This window comes from Ascaphus truei, chromosome 12, assembly GCF_040206685.1.
Source record: "Ascaphus truei isolate aAscTru1 chromosome 12, aAscTru1.hap1, whole genome shotgun sequence".
In the NCBI taxonomy this organism is placed as follows: domain Eukaryota; kingdom Metazoa; phylum Chordata; class Amphibia; order Anura; family Ascaphidae; genus Ascaphus; species Ascaphus truei.
Window position 1 is genome coordinate 10,501,430 of NC_134494.1, and position 21,864 is coordinate 10,523,293.

The 21,864-nt window shown below is 45.1% G+C and overlaps 2 protein-coding genes across 3 annotated transcripts in view; both read left to right on the top strand.

Moving 5' to 3' along the window:
• The first annotated feature begins 377 nt into the window (after nt 1–377).
• Nucleotides 378–21,864, top strand: part of LOC142463892 (uncharacterized) — a 46,534-nt gene continuing 25,047 nt past the window's right edge. The window contains exons 1-5 of one of the 2 annotated variants that reach the window (XM_075566722.1): nt 378–616; nt 4,662–4,741; nt 6,108–6,212; nt 14,510–14,623; nt 19,230–19,343. In XM_075566722.1, coding sequence (XP_075422837.1) covers nt 4,723–4,741; nt 6,108–6,212; nt 14,510–14,623; nt 19,230–19,343 — 352 coding nt within the window. In that variant the 5' untranslated portion in view covers nt 378–616; nt 4,662–4,722. Of the gene's footprint in view, nt 617–4,661; nt 4,742–6,107; nt 6,213–13,414; nt 13,420–14,509; nt 14,624–19,229; nt 19,344–21,864 lie in introns of those variants that run through there. The other variant, XM_075566723.1, reaches the window with a different exon arrangement.
• Nucleotides 17,415–21,864, top strand: part of LOC142463896 (uncharacterized) — a 113,113-nt gene continuing 108,663 nt past the window's right edge. Inside the window, exon 1 of the mRNA XM_075566728.1 lies at nt 17,415–17,597. The gene's annotated coding sequence lies outside the window, so the exon portion shown is untranslated. The remainder of the gene's footprint in view (nt 17,598–21,864) is intronic.

The following is a 21,864-nucleotide window of genomic DNA, read 5'->3' on the forward strand; positions in this document are numbered from 1 at the left end:
CATTGGCTGAACCCGCTCACGTGCGCTCACGTCATTCGACAGCCACCTGAAAAGACAACATTTGTTGTCTTTTCAAAATGCCTCGCGTCAACGCGCCTCTTCGCCGGCAAGCGCGAAGGCACTGGAGTAACTTGCATAGCCCACTACAGAAGAGTGCTTGCCGGGCGCGCGCACGCAGCGAGGTTGGCACCATAATCTCAGCCTTAAGGACAAAGAGGTATATACACATCTACATGCAGAAGAAAATATATTTCCCTAGCACAGTTTCTGTAAAACGTTACTGTGCTGCTCATCTGTGTCACTTGATCTGTACTGAAGTCTATAAAAACTACAACTCCCATGATCCCCTACGTGTGAGCATGAGCAGTAGGACTGTGACCTGGATGTAGCAGGCAGCGATGGGAGGACGTGAGTTCTTCACACAGAATCCTGGGACGGTTCTATCCTCTTCTCCTACACAATAAAAAGAACCTTCAGACATTCATGAGCTGTGTCCCCCCCGGGGGCCTCCTGACATCTGCAGTCTGGGCAAATAGACTCTAATGTACTGGGCTGCCGGGGACTGACACCAGTGAGGGAGGAGTACAGGCAGAAGTCATTCAGAGGAAGCAAGGAGGTAATAATGAGACTATATTAATATATCAGCTGTACCCCTTTTATATGCTTTTTTCTTTACATATTTGTATGATAACTGTGGGACACTATGGTGTCAGTACTGCTGCTTGTTCAGGATTCAGACCCCGTGAGAGGTGGAATGACTGTACTTCTATTTTATTTAAGAACGGGTTAACAGCAATAGGGTTTCCTAGGGGTCTGCCTGTCCAGGGGCACAGTACTTATTAGGATGACTCCCAGGGGTGATACACCATGTTGAACACAAACACTGCTATTATTTGCCTAGGCTGAAGCCACACAACCTAGCTTAGCTTGTCCAGATAGATCTTACTGAGGAGACTTTATCACTTTGTACTGATGAAATAACACATTACAGTCCTAATAGTGGGACACACAAATATACATATACAGACCATTAAACATTTTGAAAATAAATATATCTCCCAGTGTAGTCCCCTGCTGTACTTGTGCTGTATGGAGGTAGTTGCAATCAATGCCTATGAAAGTCCCCTAAACTATGCAACTTACCACACACAAAATACTTTCTGTTTAATGGGTACAAGTAGTAGGTGATAAATCCAATACCAGTGCTTGAAAACCTATGTTGAGAGTAGCTATATATAATTATAATTGATATCACAACGTTTATAATTTATGCATGAGAAAAATATTCTCAGACAGATAAAGATCTTAATTAACGATAATGTCCACTATGTGAGTAATTGCAATAAGTGGTAGTGGGGGATATGCTCATGTGTTGAATCTGAACTGTGCCTGGCAGGGTGAACCGCTCATAAGTGATCAACTGTGTGCGCATACACTAACACCACAGATACAGACCTAGAGCTCTCCCATGTAACGCAATAACAATCCACAAGCAATCCAAAGTTCAATTGAAGTTGGATATAGTTTGCGTACTCCTGCCGCTTAGATAGATTTGAAGAGACAAGCCGAGACGGAAGTGCACCGCGGTTGAAAAATGAAGGGCTGGAGAGCAAAAATAACTAGAAAAATACTTTTTATTTGACAAAAGTCAATATCAAGGTGAAGGGAGTGAAACCCTTGATGCGTTTCTACAGTACGCTTAGGGACACATGTGGCACTTGCCACATTTAAAGAAGCCTTTTGAAAATCCTAGTCTATCTGCATTTTTGGATTGAGAATTAAATAGACTTGGTGATGCAGTAAGTGTGAGGCCAACGATTTTAGCTTTCCTAAAAGTATATTTTGAGCCAGATGTAACAAACTGTTTAAGGTATTTTATTTAGGCATAATGTGTACCAGTTCTTGGAAATTATTGACCTAATTTGATGTGATTTGTTTATTAAATTGTGAGATAAATAATGGGAACATGTGTTCCCTATTTTCAAAAGGAATAGATGTGGTAACTTTGACCTTTTTTGGTGAGATCAATTCAGATCTATCTGTTTTAGGCTAAGTCCCCGCTAGCGCTGAGCGGGCAGCGCTTGCGGTGGGGAATTACATATATAGATATATGTAAGTCCCCGCTCCAGCAGCGCTCGTGCGTGGGCACACACGCTCAGCCGCATTCGGTGCTTAGGTAAACAAAAAACTATACTGACCTGCGCGCTCAACTACCCGCAATGCCCCCCCCCCTTCCTCCACGCGTACAAGCAGGACACCCGGCGCTCATGCTTGGAGCGCTCTCCAATCATGAGCGCGCTCAGTGCCAGCGGGGACTTAGCCTAATGGGTACACCTGGTCTTACAGGCCCCAAAAACATGTAGTGTATCGGTTGGAGAGTATTTACGTATGCAACTTTCTTTCTTTAAAGGGACAATCCCTCTTAGGACCAAAGTGAACAGACATGTTTAAAGAGTTGCATCTGGACAATTGATACACCTGTGTGTTTAAATTTTTTTTTATTTATTTAATATATAAATCATGCAATTTAGTTTGTAAACAAGGTGATCTGAGACTTGGGAGAGGTTTGCTATCCTCTGGCTGCTCCCTTTTGTGTAGCGGTCGCTGTGTGCCAGAGTCCCCCTCTCTCCCTTATTCTTTATTGGTGCTTTGACCAGGACTGGGTGGGTTAAAGGTAAAAAAGAAACCATGTGATTGATTATCAGGTGCCCATTCAGAGGCTTTTAAGATATTAGGCTTGAAATTAATTTTCTAAACAAAAATGAAAAACGACAATTTACTAGTCACGTGGGTAGTTTTTATTTATTTATTTATTTATTTTTTGTGGAAGACCAGGTTGTTAAATTCTTTACAAAATGTTTTCTTTGATAATACAATCATTTTTTTCTCCCAACTTTTGCCATCGGGATGAAAACAGAGGCAAAGTAAAAATTATTTAAAATATGAAGGGTATTGTAGCATTAGTACCTTACCCCTCTGCTTCCTACATATTGTTCTGTATTTGCAGAAGTCCCCGTCTGTTTATACAGAGGTCCTGGTGCTGATCAAAGTCTAGGTGATAGAGGTCTTTTCGGGACGATCATACAATCTTGGGGCAGGCTGATACAAAACACGCACGATCTACTTGCTGTGTCAGTTATGTTTTTTTTTTTTAAATAGATTTTCAGAGCATTAGGTTTTTCTCCATTCACTCCTTATATCAAATTGCAATGGTCGGTGCTCACTTCGCATTAAGGCTTTCCCTGTATGAACGTATAATTCTAGAATATGAAGGTAGATGAAGAAGAGGGCACAACCAACGTCTATTTCAGCCAATTTTATTAAGCCAAAGGAAATGAACATTTCGGCTGGACACGGCAGCCTTTATTAAGGTGGGGCCCTAACCTTGTGTCCAGGAAAAATGTTTGTTTTTTTCCGCTTAATAAAATTTGCTGAAATATCTTTATAAATGTATCATACTGTTCTGTGGAATTTCATAATGCTCCTGCTGGGTATATCTGAAGAGGCTTAATCTGAGAAACTAGCGGTGACTGATGAGGGAGAAAATAATCAGGAGAGGGTGGGACGGATCAAATCCCCCTATTTAATATGGTTAGAAGTGGGGTCAAATGAGGGGAAGTTACTGCACTGCTTACTCTGTATTACCCACTTCTCACCGTATGACATAGAAAATGGAGACCGTGTCGGTATAGAGCAGAACTGCTGAACCTGAGAGTATCTGGAGCATTTATCAAAGTCTCTGATGCCAAACGGAAGAAAACACAACACCAGATGTATCTGCGTTTTTTGTTCCTGCTTTACAACTGTACAGTTCGTTACTATGTTGCACTAAAAAGGCATCACTATTCTCATGGCTGTTGATGTCTGAGTCTTTATACTTTGATTTCTATACTAAATGGTTATGTTATAACAGGGGTTTTCAGCCTTTTTTTGTTTTAAGGAACCCTAGAATTGGATTGTGAAAATCTGGCGAACTCCAACCTCTCCCCCCCCCCCTATCCGTCTGTCCCTCTCTTCCACACCCCCTCACACTCCCGTCTCTCCTCCCCCCCCCACCCTTACGCTCACTCCCTCTTATGCTCTTTACCCCTCTTCCCCTTTACACTCCATCTCTCTTCTCCCCTTACACTTGTCCCCTCACACTCTCCCCCTCTCTCTTCCCATCTCACACTCTTCCTCACACTCTTGCTACCTCCTCCAGTCAGCCGAAAGTTGACCGTGACTTCGGCGCCGACAGGAGCAGGGAGAGGAAGGAGTGGCTGCTGCTGCTAGGGATCCGCGAGTCACTGCTGCATGGGGGGGCCACAACGCCGCCAGGCCTGGGACAGCTGGGAAAATTTGTCCCAACTGCCCCCCCCCGCCCCCATCCTGGTGGCTCCCCCAGGGGTTCTGCTGAACCCCAGTTGAAAATGACTGTTTATATATAACATAATCCTGAACCGTTGATGTGTTTTGCAGTGTTTGAAATTAAGTTCCTGTTTGAGGATGGACCATCTGTTTGTTTTAGGACTCCTGTCGTCTCACACCTTTTGGGATTGTTTTCTGTTAATGATCTTAGGTGTGAAAGCTTATACTAAATACAATATATTTGTTCAAGAAAAGAGATCATACTAATTAAAAACATTTCTGCTTCTCTTTTTTTTTTTTTTTTTTTTTTATAGCGTCACAGCTGACATCCAACAAATCTAAATAAAGGCAGATCCAGGAGAGCCCACTACCAACATGAATCCACACTTGTCAAGTGAGTAGAGGAGATATTTTGGTGGATTTGAAATCTGCAAGGAGGGAATATCTGGTTTATTTTACAGTTATGTGAGCCAAACACCGAAACTAAGAGGGAGTTGTATGGCTCGGTGGGAAGGAGGTAGTTATACTGTATGGCTCGGTGGGAAGGAGGGAGTTCTGTGGCTCGGTGGGAAGGAGGGAGTTGTATGGCTCGGTGGGAAGGAGGGAGTTGTATGGCTCGGTGGGAAGGAGGGAGTTGTATGGCTCGGTGGGAAGGAGGGAGTTGTATGGCTCGGTGGGAAGGAGGGAGTTGTATGGCTCGGTGGGAAGGAGGGAGTTCTATGGCTCGGTGGGAAGGAGGGAGTTGTATGGCTCGGTGGGAAGGAGGGAGTTGTATGGCTCGGTGGGAAGGAGGGAGTTGTATGGCTCGGTGGGAAGGAGGGAGTTGTATGGCTTGGTGGGAAGGAGGGAGTTGTATGGCTTGGTGGGAAGGAGGGAGTTATACTGTATGGCTTGGTGGGAAGGAGGGAGTTGTATGGCTCGGTGGGAAGGAGGGAGTTGTATGGCTCGGTGGGAAGGAGGGAGTTGTATGGCTCGGTGCGAAGGAGGGAGTTGTATGGCTCGGTGCGAAGGAGGGAGTTGTATGGCTCGGTGGGAAGGAGGGAGTTGTATGGCTCAGTGGGAAGGAGGGAGGTGTATGGCTCGGTGGGAAGGAGGGAGTTGTATGGCTCAGTGGGAAGGAGGGAGTTGTATGGCTCGGTGGGAAGGAGGGAGTTGTATGGCTCGGTGGGAAGGAGGGAGTTGTATGGCTCGGTGGGAAGGAGGGAGTTGTATGGCTCGGTGGGAAGGAGGGAGTTGTATGGCTCGGTGGGAAGGAGGGAGTTGTATGGCTCGGTGGGAAGGAGGGCGTTGTATGGCTCGGTGGGAAGGAGGGCGTTCTATGGCTCGGTGGGAAGGAGGGAGTTCTATGGCTCGGTGCGAAGGAGGGAGTTCTATGGCTCGGTGCGAAGGAGGGAGTTGTATGGCTCGGTGGGAAGGAGGGCGTTGTATCATCCGGTGGAAAGGAGGGAGTTTTATGGACAGGAGGGAATTGTATGGCCCAGAGGAAGTTCTTCTGCATGGGCCCCCACTCCCCTCTGTCACGGGACCTGAGTGAGTGACTTTTCGAGTTTCATTTTTTTCCTTCCGGCCCCTCTGATGATTTTGCCTGAGTCTTGCAGTTGGATTTAAGAATTGGCCCCCAACCTATTCTGAGTTTGCTGGGTCTGGGCTAGTATAGCATTTCTTTACGACAGGTATCATGTTATATCAATATTAGAAGAGGTGAAATCGCAAGAAGAGCCCCCAGCTGATTTTCCTTTTCTTATTGCAATGTTTTCCAGTGATTGTACCAGAGAGGTTAGAGGTTAAGTCAGAGATAGATCGGCTGAACACTGAGGATCATCTGACCCTAATAAAGAGAGAAATAGATGTATTTCCTGTTGGTTGTAAGTACCCTTATATCCTCACTTGTCTTTATTCAATTTGTTTAAAAAACTGACTGAAATTTCTACAGTATTGGTTGAAAAAAACAAGCATGGATAGAATTATAAACTATGCGTTCTAGTGAAAACATCCCACCCATAATTTCTCTAAGCTTATATTGAGAATGGGGTATTAATATTTGTGTGCTGTGAATATGGATATTGACATTGGACATAACCTGGGTACATTCCAGGCTTGCAAACCTGGTACTGAAAAGGTTACTTTAAAAAAAAGATTTCCATCACCTGAAAAGGTAAAACAGACACGGAATGATTTGTGTCCGCACTTGCTGCGGACAACACGCTGCGCTTATGACAAGCCGTGAGGATTTGCAGAAGCCTGTCACACAGACAGGAGGATTTATTTGCAGAGTTCTACATTTGTCACATAGACAATATGCAAAAAGCTGATAACCACACGAGCTGGCAAACAAACTTTCCTTGTCCCACCCCCACCTGCCCCCTCTTAGAGTACATTTTATATTGTTTTATTATGTCTGGCGACAGATGAAGACAGCAGAAAAGGTGACCTGGTGTATCAGTAACGTATGAGAGTAATGCAAGTAACGTATGAGAGTAATGCAAGTAGGTCTCAAATATGTAGCACAAATAAAAGTCTTCGGGCGTTGGCTTCTTTGTATTGTGCTATATATCAGGGAAGGTACTCTTGTATTCAGAGTGCCTAATCTGACTTATTATCTGTTACATTTGAATAAAACAACTATTCTTGCATTCAATGTCTGACAAGCGACAGAGAAGCCCAATGCACCATCCAATATGACAAAAATACACAGTAAAAACTTTATATATTCTCTTGAAAAAGGGTCATTTAGTTTAACCCTTTGGCCAAAGCTTTGTAAGCCAGCGAGCCACGACAAGGCAGACCCAGTTCGCAGGTCCTAACATTACCAGATAAAATACTAATACAGTATACCTCTATTAGGATTAAAATTCTCATTTACCTCTATTAGGAGGGAGAACGACCAACATACCATGTTGTCGATTAAATACAGAGGTGTAATCTTGTCGAGGAGACATTATTGAAAAAAGAGATAGAGATGGTCACCGGGAAAAAAAAGGGGGTGGGGGGGAACATCACAGTAGCAGATCCACTGATCATAATATTTAGCAATATTTTTAGTGTGGAATCTTTGTAGAGTGTCTTCTAAACCTACTTTAGAGATTTTCTCTGGGGGCCTTTTATCTCAAGCTTGTGTACCAGAAGTGACCTTACGGGATTAGCCTGCCACAGCAAACATACATAGGTACCAGTTATTAAACTGCGTCTCTCACCATCTGACATCCTCATCAGCTATTGGCTATTCTGGGTTGGTTCCAAGGCCAGGCGGCTCGGGCTTCTCATTTCAGGTCCGGATGAAGGGGAGGTCAGGCCTAGGTGTTCGAGGAAAGCTTTGCTGTCGTCCGGGTTCCTGAGTGACTGTGGTCTCCCATTTTTAATTACAGAGTGAATCCAAAAGGGGATGCCCATCTGTACATGATATTGCGATCTCTTAATTTCGCTGTCACCTCTCAGAGATTTCTTCTTTTAGTGAGTGTGGAAGGCGCCAGATCTGAGTATATCTGCAGGGGTATATTTTGGAAGTTGATATCTCTGGATCTTCTCATCACCGTATTGAAGGCTTCATTTGTTTTGAAATAGTGGAATCTCAACACCACATCCCTTGGTGTGTCTCCTGGTTGGAGTCTCGATCTTAATGCTCTGTGACATCTGTCCAGGGTAAGAGATTCCTTTGTAAAATCAGGAAGGGCTGATGTTGGCCACTTGACCGTGAACCACTCAATGTCCTTACAGATTCTGGGATCCCCCTGATTCTGAGATTATTACAGCGGTCTCTATTCTCTGCATCCTCCTGTCCTATCTTTGATGTCTAGTAGTTGGGATTTTACTTCTTTGAGCTCAGCGTCCATCAGAGATTGCCGGGTGGTTATGGCGTCGACCTTGGATTCCAAGGAGCTAGTACGTTCCCAAAGGGAAGATATCTCTTCTTTGAGATCCTTCACTGCTGTTTGTATTAGTGATTCGATTTTATTGCAGAAGATATGTAGATCATTTTTTGTGGAAAGATTTTCGATCTCCAGCCCTAGTCCAGAGTTTGAATATTCCACGGAGGGAGTCACTGCCAACTCCTCCTGTTGCGGTGCCGGCCGGCCATAATTTTGAAAGTATTCCCCGAACTCCCCCTGGTTCTTTTTCTTTTTGATGTTTCTAATTGCTTTTGAAGCCATGGTAAGTGTAACTTGCACGAGATGAGATTTATTGTTAAAGGTTAGACCGAGACTATTTGATTTTGTAGATTTTAGAATTAATTCAGGGGTGTTACGGCACTCAGGACTTAGGGCACCCTCTGGCAAGCTCTAACAAGATTATTCTGTGTAAACAGGTCTGTAGACGGACGTTCACAGAGGTACACAATTGGAGACTTTTATAATGTGAAATTATAATAAGGCTTTATTGTGCCTTTTCCTTTTCATCAGGAAATCCATCCAAACACAGGGGGGGGAACAAAGCTTCTATTCACTTGGGAGTATTTCTAGTGAAACACTATGCAATTAATTCACATCTCCCTTAGTCAAGCATTTCTCCCAGCCCCAAACACATAGCATGAAATAAGCAGATATAAGAAGTCTCTTAAGAATAAAAGTCTTATCTGTTTCTTGGAGGGAAAATCTTCTCAGTTCCTGGTTCAGCTCCCTTCACTCAGGGTGTGTCAGCTTCAGGTTTAGTAGTTTTCCCTGTGTCTTGTAAGCAGCTCTGCTGTTTCTTCTGGCAGGGCTCAAGACTGTTGTGTCTCCAAAGGTCAGCTCAAAAGTGAGCTAAGGAGTCACTTCCTGTCTCAACAGACAGGCTTTTGTAAGCAATCTAAATCAGGCAGGTGGTGTTTATTAATTGACTACCAGCAGTTAACCAGCACACTGCTAGATTAAAGGCACATTACTTGAACAGGGATTACTCCCCTGTTTCATACCTCCCCTGTTTGTGGTAAGATCGGGCTTGCCACGGCCAAAGCCCATTCTTCCACTCTCATTCTAGATATCTCTGTGACTTGAATGAGAGTGGATGGAGGAAGAGAACCCTCAGTCCTGCTGGGATTGGAGCCCTTTCTCCAGTTTATTCGTGTCTCCTCCTGAAGGTGTTAGAGATCAGCACCCCTCAGTCGCTCAAGGAGGACTTTTTCCAAGTATAGTCTTTTTTCTACGTGCGTGGTCATGAGATTTCCCTCGCGTCGGGTGCTCGTCTTCTTGTAGGGATACTGTATGGCAGCAGTTGCAAAGCGTTTAAAAACGGCCCTTTGAGTTTTCCGCTCTTGAAGCTGTCTCTCTGCCCTTTTCCCACTCAATGGGGTTGCTAGTTCAGCCTCTTTGAGATTAAGTTGCAATTCCACACTCACTTCCAGAGAATGTCCCATCGTTTCAGCTTCATCAGCTAAGGATTCTTCTGGTTTTAATTCAGCACGTGTACCTTCTTTTGTTGCCTGCTGGGTGGCTGAAGGTTTTGCTAGTGCTTGTTTAGGTGGTTCAAATTTTGCAACCTTGTCTTTCAGATGAGCGGTATTCCCAGCTCTCACTGTACCCTTGTCTTCATGGGTTTTTGAGGCTGTGGGATACTGACGCTTAGTCAGGGTCAATACTTGTCCTTGTATGACTGTAATCTCATCCGCGATCCCTGTTTTTTGAGTGCGTCTTGCAAGTCTCTTCTCAGGGAATTTATCTGCATGCTTTGCTTTCTCTGAGCTTGCTTCCACATTTTTATTGCATTGTGAAGCACTATGAACTTCTTTGCTTGGGCCACAGTTACTTGTTTCAGTTTCTGGACCTTCTTGTGCTCCCTTTTGTGCCGCGGCATCTGGGTTCTAAGCTTGGCTTTTAGCGTTGCTTTGGTGTGTAGTTCCTTTCTGGAAACTTCCAGGTCTGTGCGGCAGCTGTTGGTCTCATGATGTGAGGCATCCAGTGCTCTGCGGAGTGTCTGAACCTCTTTCTGAGATACGTCCACCTCTATCCGGACACTGTTGACCTCCTGTTGTGAGGCATTCAACTCTATGCGAAGAGTGTGAACCTCTTGCTGGAAGACTGTCATCTGCTTCAGTGCCTCCTCATACTTCCGCTTTAGCATAGCCACCATTTTATCAGATTGGCTCTGCTTTTCATCCATGGCGGAAATAGTAGCATTTGCAGTATCTAGCTCAGTCTTGAGATCGTCCAATTCTGTCCCAGATTCAGAGTACATTGCGAGCACCGTCATCTGTAACTCAGCATTATCTGCTCTCTCAAGTTTCAATTGTTCTCGAAGTAGATCACAGTCACGCCTGGCAATTTTCAGGGCGTCTTCAGGGCTGGTCAAGGGATCGTCACTCACTGGTTCCGGCTCCACTTCCCTGGGATGACTGGTTGAGGGTTCCTCACTGTTGGCACCGGACAGACACTTCTTTGGGGTACACGACTTCTGCCTTGGGCCCTCTGGATATTCGGTTAACCACGGGACGAATTCTCCATTTTCTCTAGGCTGCAGGGCAACTCGGTCCCCCTTTTTCTCCCAGGTTCTGCGGACGTGTCTGTTCCTTCCACGGTAAGTGAAGAACCGCTTTTCTTTTTCCGCCTTTTTGTTTTGGATGACTCCGTCCCATCAGGAATACTGGGGTCTCCTTTATTTGAAATTTTAGCAGCGTCACTGGATCCACCCGGCTTTTCTTGCAACTGTAATAGCTGACGGAAATATTCGGTGATCCAGTGCTCCTGCTGATCATATTCGTCATCAAAGGGAGCGGTCTTTTCTGTTCGTGCCGAGTTCAGGCACCCCCACCATTCTTGGGGTGTTTTGTGGGTGTGACTCGGTTCGGGTTCCCCATAAGAGATGTCTTCCTCTTTATTGGACTGGATGGGCCACTCTTCCGTGGGGTAGGGTTCATTACAGGAACGCTGCATCTTGTCCTCCATTTTTAGGCTTAATTTTCTTCCTGACCTCAGGAGGCGCTATTGCAGCTGTTGCCACTGTACTGCTGCGGCACAGTTTATTCGAGCATTTGCCCGTTCTGTGCCGCAGCAGTAGCCTGGCGCGCGCCCGAGTGTGACGGGCGCACGCCGAAGCAGCGGAAGAGCGCCCTCCGATCGGGGCGCTCTCCCTACCGCTGCCGGGTCCGCCGGGTCCCCCGGAACCCCCTGCCGCTGTCCCGCGATCGCGGGACACCAGGGCTCCCTCGGGGAGCCCCTGGACACGCGTGCAGGGGGCGCACGCTCCCGATGACGCGTGACCGCGCGTCTATGACTTGCGGTACCGACCACACTTCAATAAAGTGTGTCGGTAGTGTATTTGCTAGAACCCCCAATTGTGATAGTCCTACAGGTGGGCATACCCTGCTTGTAGAGGTCGTAGCTCTCACAGGCATCTCTGTAGACTTTTCTTTCTTGGGTAATACAAGATGTGCAGTTGATAGGTAAAAACGTCTATTTGCTTTACACCATTTACTTGCTAGGTGCAATCCCTCCGCTTCAGCAACAGAATTTGTTTTTCTTTCTGAGTTCAGTAATTTTCAGTCTCATCTTTGGGTATTATGGCATTCACACTTCACCCTTTGGGTGTCTGTTTTTGCTCCCAAGATATATATAGGCAGACTTTTTTTTTACTTGCAGAAAAAAAAACATTCTTTGCAGTGGACTATTTCTTTCATTCCCGGCAGGGTGACTCAACACTCAGCAATTGGCTTTGAAAAACCTTTTACACAGTTCAGAGATCCCTTTTTCCCCTATAGGGCAATTTTACACTCAGCATTTGTTTGCTAAAAATTCCCCTGCTTCAGCACAGTCTTGTATCAATTTTCACACTTTTCTGCATATACTCCATTCATAGCTGGTAGCCCTATGCGGTGTGGCAACCTTTATTTGCAAAATCAGTACCACTCGTGGGTCACCATCTGTATTCACTGCTTCAGCGAAACTTTTGAAAACAACAAACACCTATCCCTTTTAAAGGCTGACCCACTTCTTGAACCCTGACTATGGCTGGAAGGCAAAACCCCTATTTCAATGACCATATTACACTTTGTGATAGGCAAATAAGGTTTTAGCTGTTTCAGCAGTCTCTCTCCTCTTGGGATTGGGGCAAAGAGTCCATCTGTGGTTTTGTAAGTTTTCAGTGGTGTGTATCCCTTTAACTCTGATCTCTGCTGCATGAGAGGTTTTTTTTTTTTTTTTCTATGTTGCTCAGACTTGTTTGCAGGCAAAAAGCATTAAAAAATTCACATAAAAAATCTCCGGTCCTTTTTAACTACAAACACACCTCATCTCACTTCGGACACCATATGTTGACGGACGTTCACAGAGGTACACAATTGGAGACTTTTATATGGTAAAATTATAATAAGGCTTTATTGTGCCTTTTCCTTTTCATCAGGAAATCCATCCAAACACAGGGGGGGGAACAAAGCTTCTATTCACTTGGGAGTATTTCTAGTGAAACACTATGCAATTAATTCACATCTCCCTTAGTCAAGCATTTCTCCCAGCCCCAAACACATAGCATGAAATAAGCAGATATAAGAAGTATCTTAAGAATAAAAGTCTTATCTGTTTCTTGGAGGGAAAATCTTCTCAGTTCCTGGTTCAGCTCCCTTCACTCAGGGTGTGTCAGCTTCAGGTTTAGTAGTTTTCCCCGTGTCTTGTAAGCAGCTCTGCTGTTTCTTCTGGCAGGGCTCAAGACTGTTGTGTCTCCAAAGGTCAGCTCACAAGTGAGCTAAGGAGTCACTTCCTGTCTCAACAGACAGGCTTTTGTAAACAATCTAAATCAGGCAGGTGGTGTTTATTAATTGACTACCGGCAGTTAACCACCACACTGCTAGATTAAAGGCACATTACTTGAACAGGGATTACTCCCCTGTTACAAGGTCTTATAGTGGAGGGGTACTTGTTCCTCTAAGAGAGGTTGCAGTTTTACAGCCTGTGTGCTTGTTTGCTTGTCAGAATGTCTTTACCACCCCCTTTTTTAAAATTCTTTTATCCTCAGATATGGGGGGAATAGATGATGTCCGTGCTGTCGGATCCTTGCTGTTGACTCTAGCAGTCCTTAAGAGAACCACGACGGCTATCCCGGATAGTGGAGAAATTCTGGGTGGACCTAGGTCCTGAAACTCACCAAGTCACTGAGTGACTGCCGCGGGGGGTACGTGCCTCAGGGAGGGGGGCCCGGGCATCTACTAGAGGTCCCAGTCAGGTTTGGGCTGGAGGGAGAGAGAGACAGGTCTAGGATTCCTCATAGCAGCTTTATGGGGCGTCAGAGAAAAATGGCTACCTCACTGCGTTTTAGGGGCTTCCCCACGCCACCACACTGACCCGCAGCCGACAGCCGGGAGCCCTCTTCAGCCCCAGTTCGGGGATTCCTCACAGGCAGACCTCCTCCGTTCTGTGTCGCGCAGCACCTTACCCCTCCTTTGGTCCTTCTAAGCTAGACTGGTGGGTTGGGTTAGTGCCATTAGCCGCGTTTCCGGCTCCAAGTCCCCTGGCTCCTGCACACCCACGGCTCTCACCCGTGACTGCACCAGGGTCCGTCTGTACACCGGGGAACGCTTTCCTTTGCGGATCCTTCCCGCTGATGCCAGATCAATTAGCAGCGCCCGGGGTACTCGGATCAGCCCGACGACCGCATGTGTCCGGCGGCCATTTTGAGAGTCCCCGGGAGCTGTGGCTGTAAGATCTCCCTCAGAGACTTTCATACCGCGGTCCGTCCGCTGGAGGGTCCCAGGTTCAGCCCGCGGGGTGCTTTAGGTCTCTGAGAGCTGGTCTCCAGCTTTAGGAGCTGAGAATATAACTTTGATAGGCGTTTTAGTGCATTGGATTACTTGCTTCAGTGGAGCTGAGCTGACTTGCGACCACTCAGCTCCAAGTCCTGGCCACGACCCATATATAAGTATTTTACTGTTTATTTCTGTCATATTGGATATAGCATTGGGCTTCTCTGTCGCTTGTTGTATACATTCAATGTCTGAGGCTGGTTTGAAGAGGTTTGACATAATCTTTTCCAACAGAGATTATTATTGTTATTGAGGTTTGAAAACTGGTAGCACCAAAAACTCACACGTTTACAGCACTCATGGATAAAAACATCCTCATCACTCAGGGTTAATAATCAAATGCAATCAATGACTTCTCTACTCCCCCTGGGAATCAGTATAAAGTATTTCTGTATAGTGATATCACAAGAATAGTTTCCACTCCCAGATGTACATGATGGATTTTCCTTCTCTTATTACCAGGTTTTCCAGTGATTGTACCAGAGAGGGTAGAGATTAAATCAGAGAAAGACGAGCCGAATGCCGGGGATCATCTGACAACAATAAAGACAGAAATAGTTACACATGCTGTCGATGGTGAGTACCACAACATCGTTTTTGTGTAGACAAAGGTTATCTTTTTATAAGTAGTATGGTCACCTTTGGGGAAAATGTAGGGTTCATTGCCTCACATACTGTAGGAAGTCCCTAGGCCTGCTGAGTATTCTGGGTCATTCTACATGCAGCAGAGTTAGGGGAGCAATATAGCTCTCAAACGAGTGTAAAAGTTGGAAATGCAGAGTTATGGCTCACGGACCATCAATGGATGGATTGGAACGCCTTAGGAAAAATCAAGGGCACCTCCCACTGTTTGACCAGGGTATTCTGCCTGTGCTCTTTGACCCTACATCTGAAGATAATGCAGGTTCTTCTCTCATTTCTCTATATTCCACTTTCCTCTGTCCTCTCGTACTATCACCTCATCTCTCTATTCTCCTTTTCTTTACCCCCTCAGTTCGGCAGACCTGTATTTCATTAAGCTAACAACTCTCAACTCCAATTTCCTCTGCTTCTCTTCTGACCCCAACAACCTTGTCATGAACTACAATTCTGCTCTGTCTTTTTCATGCCCCACTTCTTCTTTACCACTCTCACCCTTCTAACTCCAGACCTTGGCTAAACTGCCATACACACTCCTGCACTCGCTCCTCTGAACGCCCCAAGAAGAAATCTCATACTCTTTCTGAGATCCTCCACTTCAAATTGAATCTATCTGGGTTCAGCTCTGCCCGCTCCCAGGCTAAACAAAGCTACTTTTCTTCACTAATGAATACAGCCTCCTCTCTGTATTTGACGCTTTATTCATGCCCCACTTCTTCTTTACCACTCTCACCCTTCTAACTCCAGACCTTGGCTAAACTGCCATACACACTCCTGCACTCGCTCCTCTGAACGCCCCAAGAAGAAATCTCATACTCTTTCTGAGATCCTCCACTTCACATTGAATCTATCTGGGTTCAGCTCTGCCCGCTCCCAGGCTAAACAAAGCTACTTTTCTTCACTAATGAATACAGCCTCCTCTCTGTATTTGACGCTTTATTCAGACTGCCATCTGTTAGCTGCTTTTCTTCCTCCATTTTACCTTGTCCTTAAACCTACTGTATACTGAGATTGCTGGGACTGGCCTAGTAAAACATTTCTTTACGACAAGTATCATGTTGTATCAATACCAGAGGAGGGGAAATCACTAGAGCCCCCCACTCCCAGCTTTACATGATGATTTTCCTTTTTGTGGCGGCAGGTTTTCCAGCGGTTGTACCAGAGAGGTTAGAGATTAAGAGGCCTATGCTCTAAGCGTAGAAAAATTCCCAAAACGGGCGATTACCGGGCGATTTCTTTCAGCTGCTCAGAGAGCCACCTTTCCCTGTGCAAATCTCGCCCGAAATTAATGTTTTTTAATATAAATTTTATTATTAGTGTAGATGAGCAGGGGGTCTCGGGAGCAGAACCGCGTTGATGTGGGACCCCCTGCTTCCCGAGATACAGGCCCCATTATGGGGTGCCAGTATCTCCTATGCATTTTATTTCCACGGTAACGTGATGCGGGATACTTAAATGCATAGGAGATACCGGCACCCCGTAACGGGGTCTTTATCTCGGGAAGCAGGGGGTCCCCGGACCTCACATCAACGCGGTTCTGTTCCGGAGACCCCCTGCTCATCTACACTAGTATTGCAATTTATATTAAAACAGCTGCTACCCACAATAAACATTAAAAACACAACAACACTAATACCTACTTCCTCTACCCCCACATGATTGATACCAGAGGCCGCAGGTGCCTGTGGGCCCTCAGGTGGTCCCTGCGGTGTCTGTGGGCCCTCAGGTGGTCACCGCAGGGGTCCTCAGGTTGTCCCCGTGGGTGTCTGTGGGGCCTTGGGTGTCCGGGGTTCATCAGGTGGTCCCCGCAGGTGTCTGTGGGCCTTGAGTGGTTCCAATGCTGTCCCCCCCCCACCCAACACGTACTGTAATGGGCAAAATAACTATTATCCAGATAATAGCTAATTTGCCCATTATTAAATAAAACATTAGCCAGCCAGCCAGCATACATAAAGTAAATAAACCTTTCTACTTACCCCTGTCATCATGAAGGGCGTCCTCATCAGCATACTGCAGGTCCATGTCCTCTGATGCCAGCAAGAATACATGAAAAAATAAAATCTAATGGCCCCTAACCCCTTAATCACCCTAGAGGTTGACACAGGATTGGTACCACAGGCCAGCGGGGACCACCCAAGGGTCCACAGACACCCACTTGGACCACCTGAGGACACCTGCGGGGACCAACTGAGGACCCCCGGACACCATCTGAGGACCCACAGACACCCGCGGGGACCACCTGAGGACCTCGCGGCCACTGGTATCAATCATGTGGGGATACAGGAGGTGGGTATTAGTGTTTATTGTGGGTAGCAGGGGTGGGTGAAGGGGGTATGTGGCCCTTGGTGGGTAGCGGATGCGGTTAACCCCTTCATTGCCTTAGCGGTTAGCTGCTAAGGTAATAAGTTGCCTGTAAATGCATTTTTATTGCATGGGATTCTTGATGGGAGGTCTCCGGTGCTGATATTAATGGATATCATCTCCGGAGACTCGCGGCATCAATCCGATGCAGAAAAAAAGCATTTTTCTCTAAGTCCCGTCTCGCCACTTCTCAGCAGGTTCTTAGCACCTTCACACCAACTTTTCTTGGCGTGAGGATTTTGGGAGAAACTCGCCGTGATAGGCCTCTAAGCTAATCACGTCTACTAGAATTGCGTGAGTTTTAGAACCTGCTGATAAATGGATTATTGCTGCTCACTCGGCGGTTTTTTTTTTTTGAAGGCTCAAAATGTTTGCGATTTCAGTCCTTTATCGCCCACTTATCGACGCTTACAGAATCGTAGTAGGCATTTTGTCCGATAAGTGGCTTATGAATGCTTAGAGCATAGGCCCCTAAGTCAGAGAAAGAAGAGCTGAAACACTGAGGATCAGACCCTAATAAAGAGTGAAATAGATTAATTTCCTGTTGGTGGTAAGTACAGTTATATCCTCACTTGTCTTTATTCAATTTGTTTAAAGAACTGCAATTTCTACAATATTGGGGAAATCCACACGTGAATAGTATTATAAGCTACACGTTCTAGTGAAATGCCCCCCCCCCCCAAGAAAAACACACCCATGATTTTTGTAAGGTTATATTGAGAATGGGGTATAAATATTTGTGTGCAATGGATAGTGACATTGGACATAACCGGGTACAGTGCAGGTATGCTAGTCTGGTATTGAAAAGATTACTTGAAAGATGTCCATCACAGAAGAAGTAAAACAGACACAGAATGATTTGTGTCAGTGCTTGTTACAATCAACACGCTGCGCTTATGACAAGCCATGAGGATTTGCAGAAGCCTGTCACACAGACTGGAGGATTTATTTGCTGAGGTCTACATTTGTCACATACACAATATACATAAAGGTAAAGAAGAGGTGATAAACACACTAGCTGACAAACCATAATCTTTCCACCTCTCCTCTCTCCTCCCCCCCCCAACTACACAGAGAGTAAAAAATATTATGACTATGTATGGCATCAGCTGAATACAGAAGGAAAGGTGAGCTAGCATATGAGAAACGTATATGAATAATTTTATGTAGGTTTGAAATATAGAGTGTAAATATAAGTCTTCCGGCGTTAGCTTCTTTGTATTGCGCGACATCTGGGGGGGGGGGGGGTACTCTTGTGTTCATAGTGTCCAATTTGACTTATTATCTGTTATCATCATTGAATAAAACAACTGTTCTTACTTCCAATGTCTGACGATGATTGAAGAGGTTTGACCTAATTTTTTCCAACAGAAAATATTATTGTTATTGATGTTTGAAGATTAGCAGCACCAAAAACTCCAACATGTCTTCAGCACTAGGGGATAAAAACACTCATCACTTGGGTTTAACAATCAAATAAAATCCAATTAATCCAATTAATTGTGTGTTAATCAATTTCTGACTGGTAGCAGTTGTTTGGAGGCTGGTGGCACCTCCCCCCAGAGCTCACTCCTCCTCCTTCACCTTTTTAACTTGGGAGGTCTTTTCATTTGCTGCAAGAACAGGACCTAAGATGGTTCTTCCCCTCTTACAGATGTAAAAGGAAGGGTTCACAGTGTAGTGTAGGACCTGCATTAATTTGGTTATATCTTGGCGTTGGTATGCAGGCTTATGACGTTTTGGCCAAAGGGTTAACTAAATAACCAAGTATTTATTATTATTATTATTATTATTGAAGTATTTTACTTTATACTTTTTACCATATATGTTTTGTCAATGGGATGTAGCATTGGGCACCCCTGTCTCTTGTTGTATACAATTGCCACGCTCAGTTGCTCTCTTGTTGACATAAAGATATATTCATGATGTGGTGGGTGTGGGAGTTCGAGCTAGCTGGGAATGTGTGTTAATTGTCTTCTCCCTTTAGGAATCAGTATAAAGTATTTCTGTATAGTGATATCACAAGAATAGTTTCCACTCCAAGCTTTACATAATTAATTTTCCTGGCCTGGGCTAGTACAACATTTCTTGACGACAGGTATCATGATATATCAACATTAGAGGAGGTGAAATCACAAGAAGAGCCCCCACTCTCAGCTGATTTTCCTTTTCTTATTACCAGGTCTTCCAGTGATTGTACCAGAGAGGTTAGAGATTAAAACAGAGAAAGATGAGCCAACTACCGAGGATCATCTGAGCACAATAAAGACAGAAATAGTTACATTTGCTGTCGATGGTGAGTACCGTAGCGTCCTTTTATTTAGACAAAGGTTATCTTGTTACTGTATGTCACTGGAGACCGGGACTTTTACCACTTTTATACCGGGATCATTCACTGGGCAAAACAATGAAGTTTATTTGGGTAAACCCGCATACACACACTGAATACACAAAATACATACTTACTGGTGGTGAAAACTAGGCTCAAATAGGTGCAGGGCGCCTGTTTCGGAAGGCTTACCCTGACAGGGATATCCACCCAGGCTTCATGGTCCTCTTTTCGGCTACAAACTCTAGCCGCGACTGCTACGTTCTAAAACGAGAACTTGGACTTCGTGTCTGACTTGGCCTCAGCTAGGCAGGCTTTCTTAGCTCCAAAAATGAAGCCAATTGCTCTGCTATTCGTAACAGGGCAACTTTGAAAAACCCGTCTTTGCATCACCGGCCCAAGTCACAGGATGGTCTGGGTCTCTGACTGGGGCTCCTCCTTACATACCTTCCACTGTTCTATGTTCAGCATGGAAGTAGGAGAAGCGACCAATCAGAGTGTGGGAATTCCCTCCCACCAGCCAATAGGAATAGGGGCTCGTCCTTTGGCAGACGTCAGAGGACGGGGCATGCCAAGCCGGCTCGGGATGCCGTGTGGGCGACCAATGGGAAACGCGCCAACATTCTGCGACTTCCTCCAGTCAACCCATTGCCACCTATTAGGCAGGTTCCACTGAGTCTGGCAGGCAAGAGTGGTCTCTGTTCTCTGGATCCAGTACTCCACCCTGCCACACCCTGATGTGTCGGGGCACCTCTCAACATCCCGTCTCCACTTTGAACTACGATGTCTTTGTAGACATACCGGCGCCTATGTAGATGGCCGGGCCTGCCACATAGACATTTATACATACTGTATAAAACATTAAAACATTGTTTTAATAAAACCTTACATTTTGAAAAACCTTATACTTGTGTGGAAAATGGGTCTGGGACACTTGGGCTCGAAAACCAGGAATCTGGGGGACACCGGGTAGCCCCTGTGTACCTGCAAATCATGCCTGCACGCCGGGGAGAATCACAGGACTACCGGTAACTATGTTCCCCGAACTCCTTCAAGGAAAACAACCACCGTTCGACCCAAATATCCCATCTCAGACCCCCACCCCCAAAATTCCATGTTCCTCGGATAAGTGGACAAACAAAGAAGGTTCCAGGGCACTACGGATTTTCAAAAGGATTTATTAGAAGAGGCACAACGTTTCAACCACCACACGTGGTCTTTCTCAAGTGAAGATAACTTACTAATGCTAATAGAACCACTACTCATAGCCCATACCCCAGGTGCAGTCATTCAAAATCATCCGGTTTCTTTTCTTGATGGCCGCATGTACTGCGCATGCGCGCGCATGTCCGTGACGTCATATCCGGCGGAAGTCCCGCTCTCCGATTTGGTCCGTTCTTCAGTTGTTTTTATTCACTCTGGAGATCTCGGCATCCCATCCAGGCGCATGCGCGAGCGCACATCCAAACTCCTTCAGCTGCTGACGTCATGCTGTAAAATTATGCCCGTCTGTCCCACGAAGTTCTGCTGCAGCATATATCCTAATAAGAGTGACAGTAGTAGTCCTGAGCTGCTTTTTGCGCAATAAAGTCTCTGTTTACTCTTTTTGCACCATTTATGGACTCTATTCGGGGTGTAGATAGCAGGCTTGTAGTTGAACATAAGGGATAAAGCAAAAAAGAAGCCATCAGTGTAAACCAGTGGAAAGTGACAATCACTATATTTCAAGCTTTAAAACATAACCATAAAATAGTGAGGAAAAAGGCAAAGGGTAACTAATGGAGGTAATAATAGTTAATCTTAAGGAGGCAGTAAACAGAGATGATCAGCAGCAACAGCAAAGTCACTACAGCAACCTAGACAAAGATTTTATCTGATATTAATAAAACTGTTTAGGGAGATATAGTCATTAAGGCCCCTTGGGTATACGGTATCGAGCGTAAATGTCCAAAATGCTTCTCTTTGCAAAAGAGCAGTGTCCTTATCTGCCCCAGAAAAGATCTTTTGAACGTGATCAATGCCCATTAATTTCAATGATGACACTGTGTGATTTAAATTCTGTACAGTGCCTAATTAGGGCTGTTTCCTCTTTTTTTACGTTAATTTTGCTGCGGTGTTCGATAAAACGCGTTTTTAACATTCCGTTAGTCTTACCAACGTAAACTAAACCACATGGGCATTTAATTGTGTAAATTACATTGGTCGTGGTACATGTGATCCTATAATTGATCTTAAATTTTTTCCCACTTCTGGGGTGACGAAATTCGTCCCCTGTGTTGAGACTATTACAGATGGTACAGACTTACAGCTGTAGGGATTTTTTAAGGTACATCCCTGCACAAAAATTGAAATTTTGTAATTGTATTTTGAACACTGTGTCCTGTTAAGGATAACACTATTTTTGCCTATATAACCTTCTTTGTTTGTCTGCATTGGAGTTTGTCACTGCCAGGTGCACCGGTAACAGCAAGTATCTTTTGTATTTAAT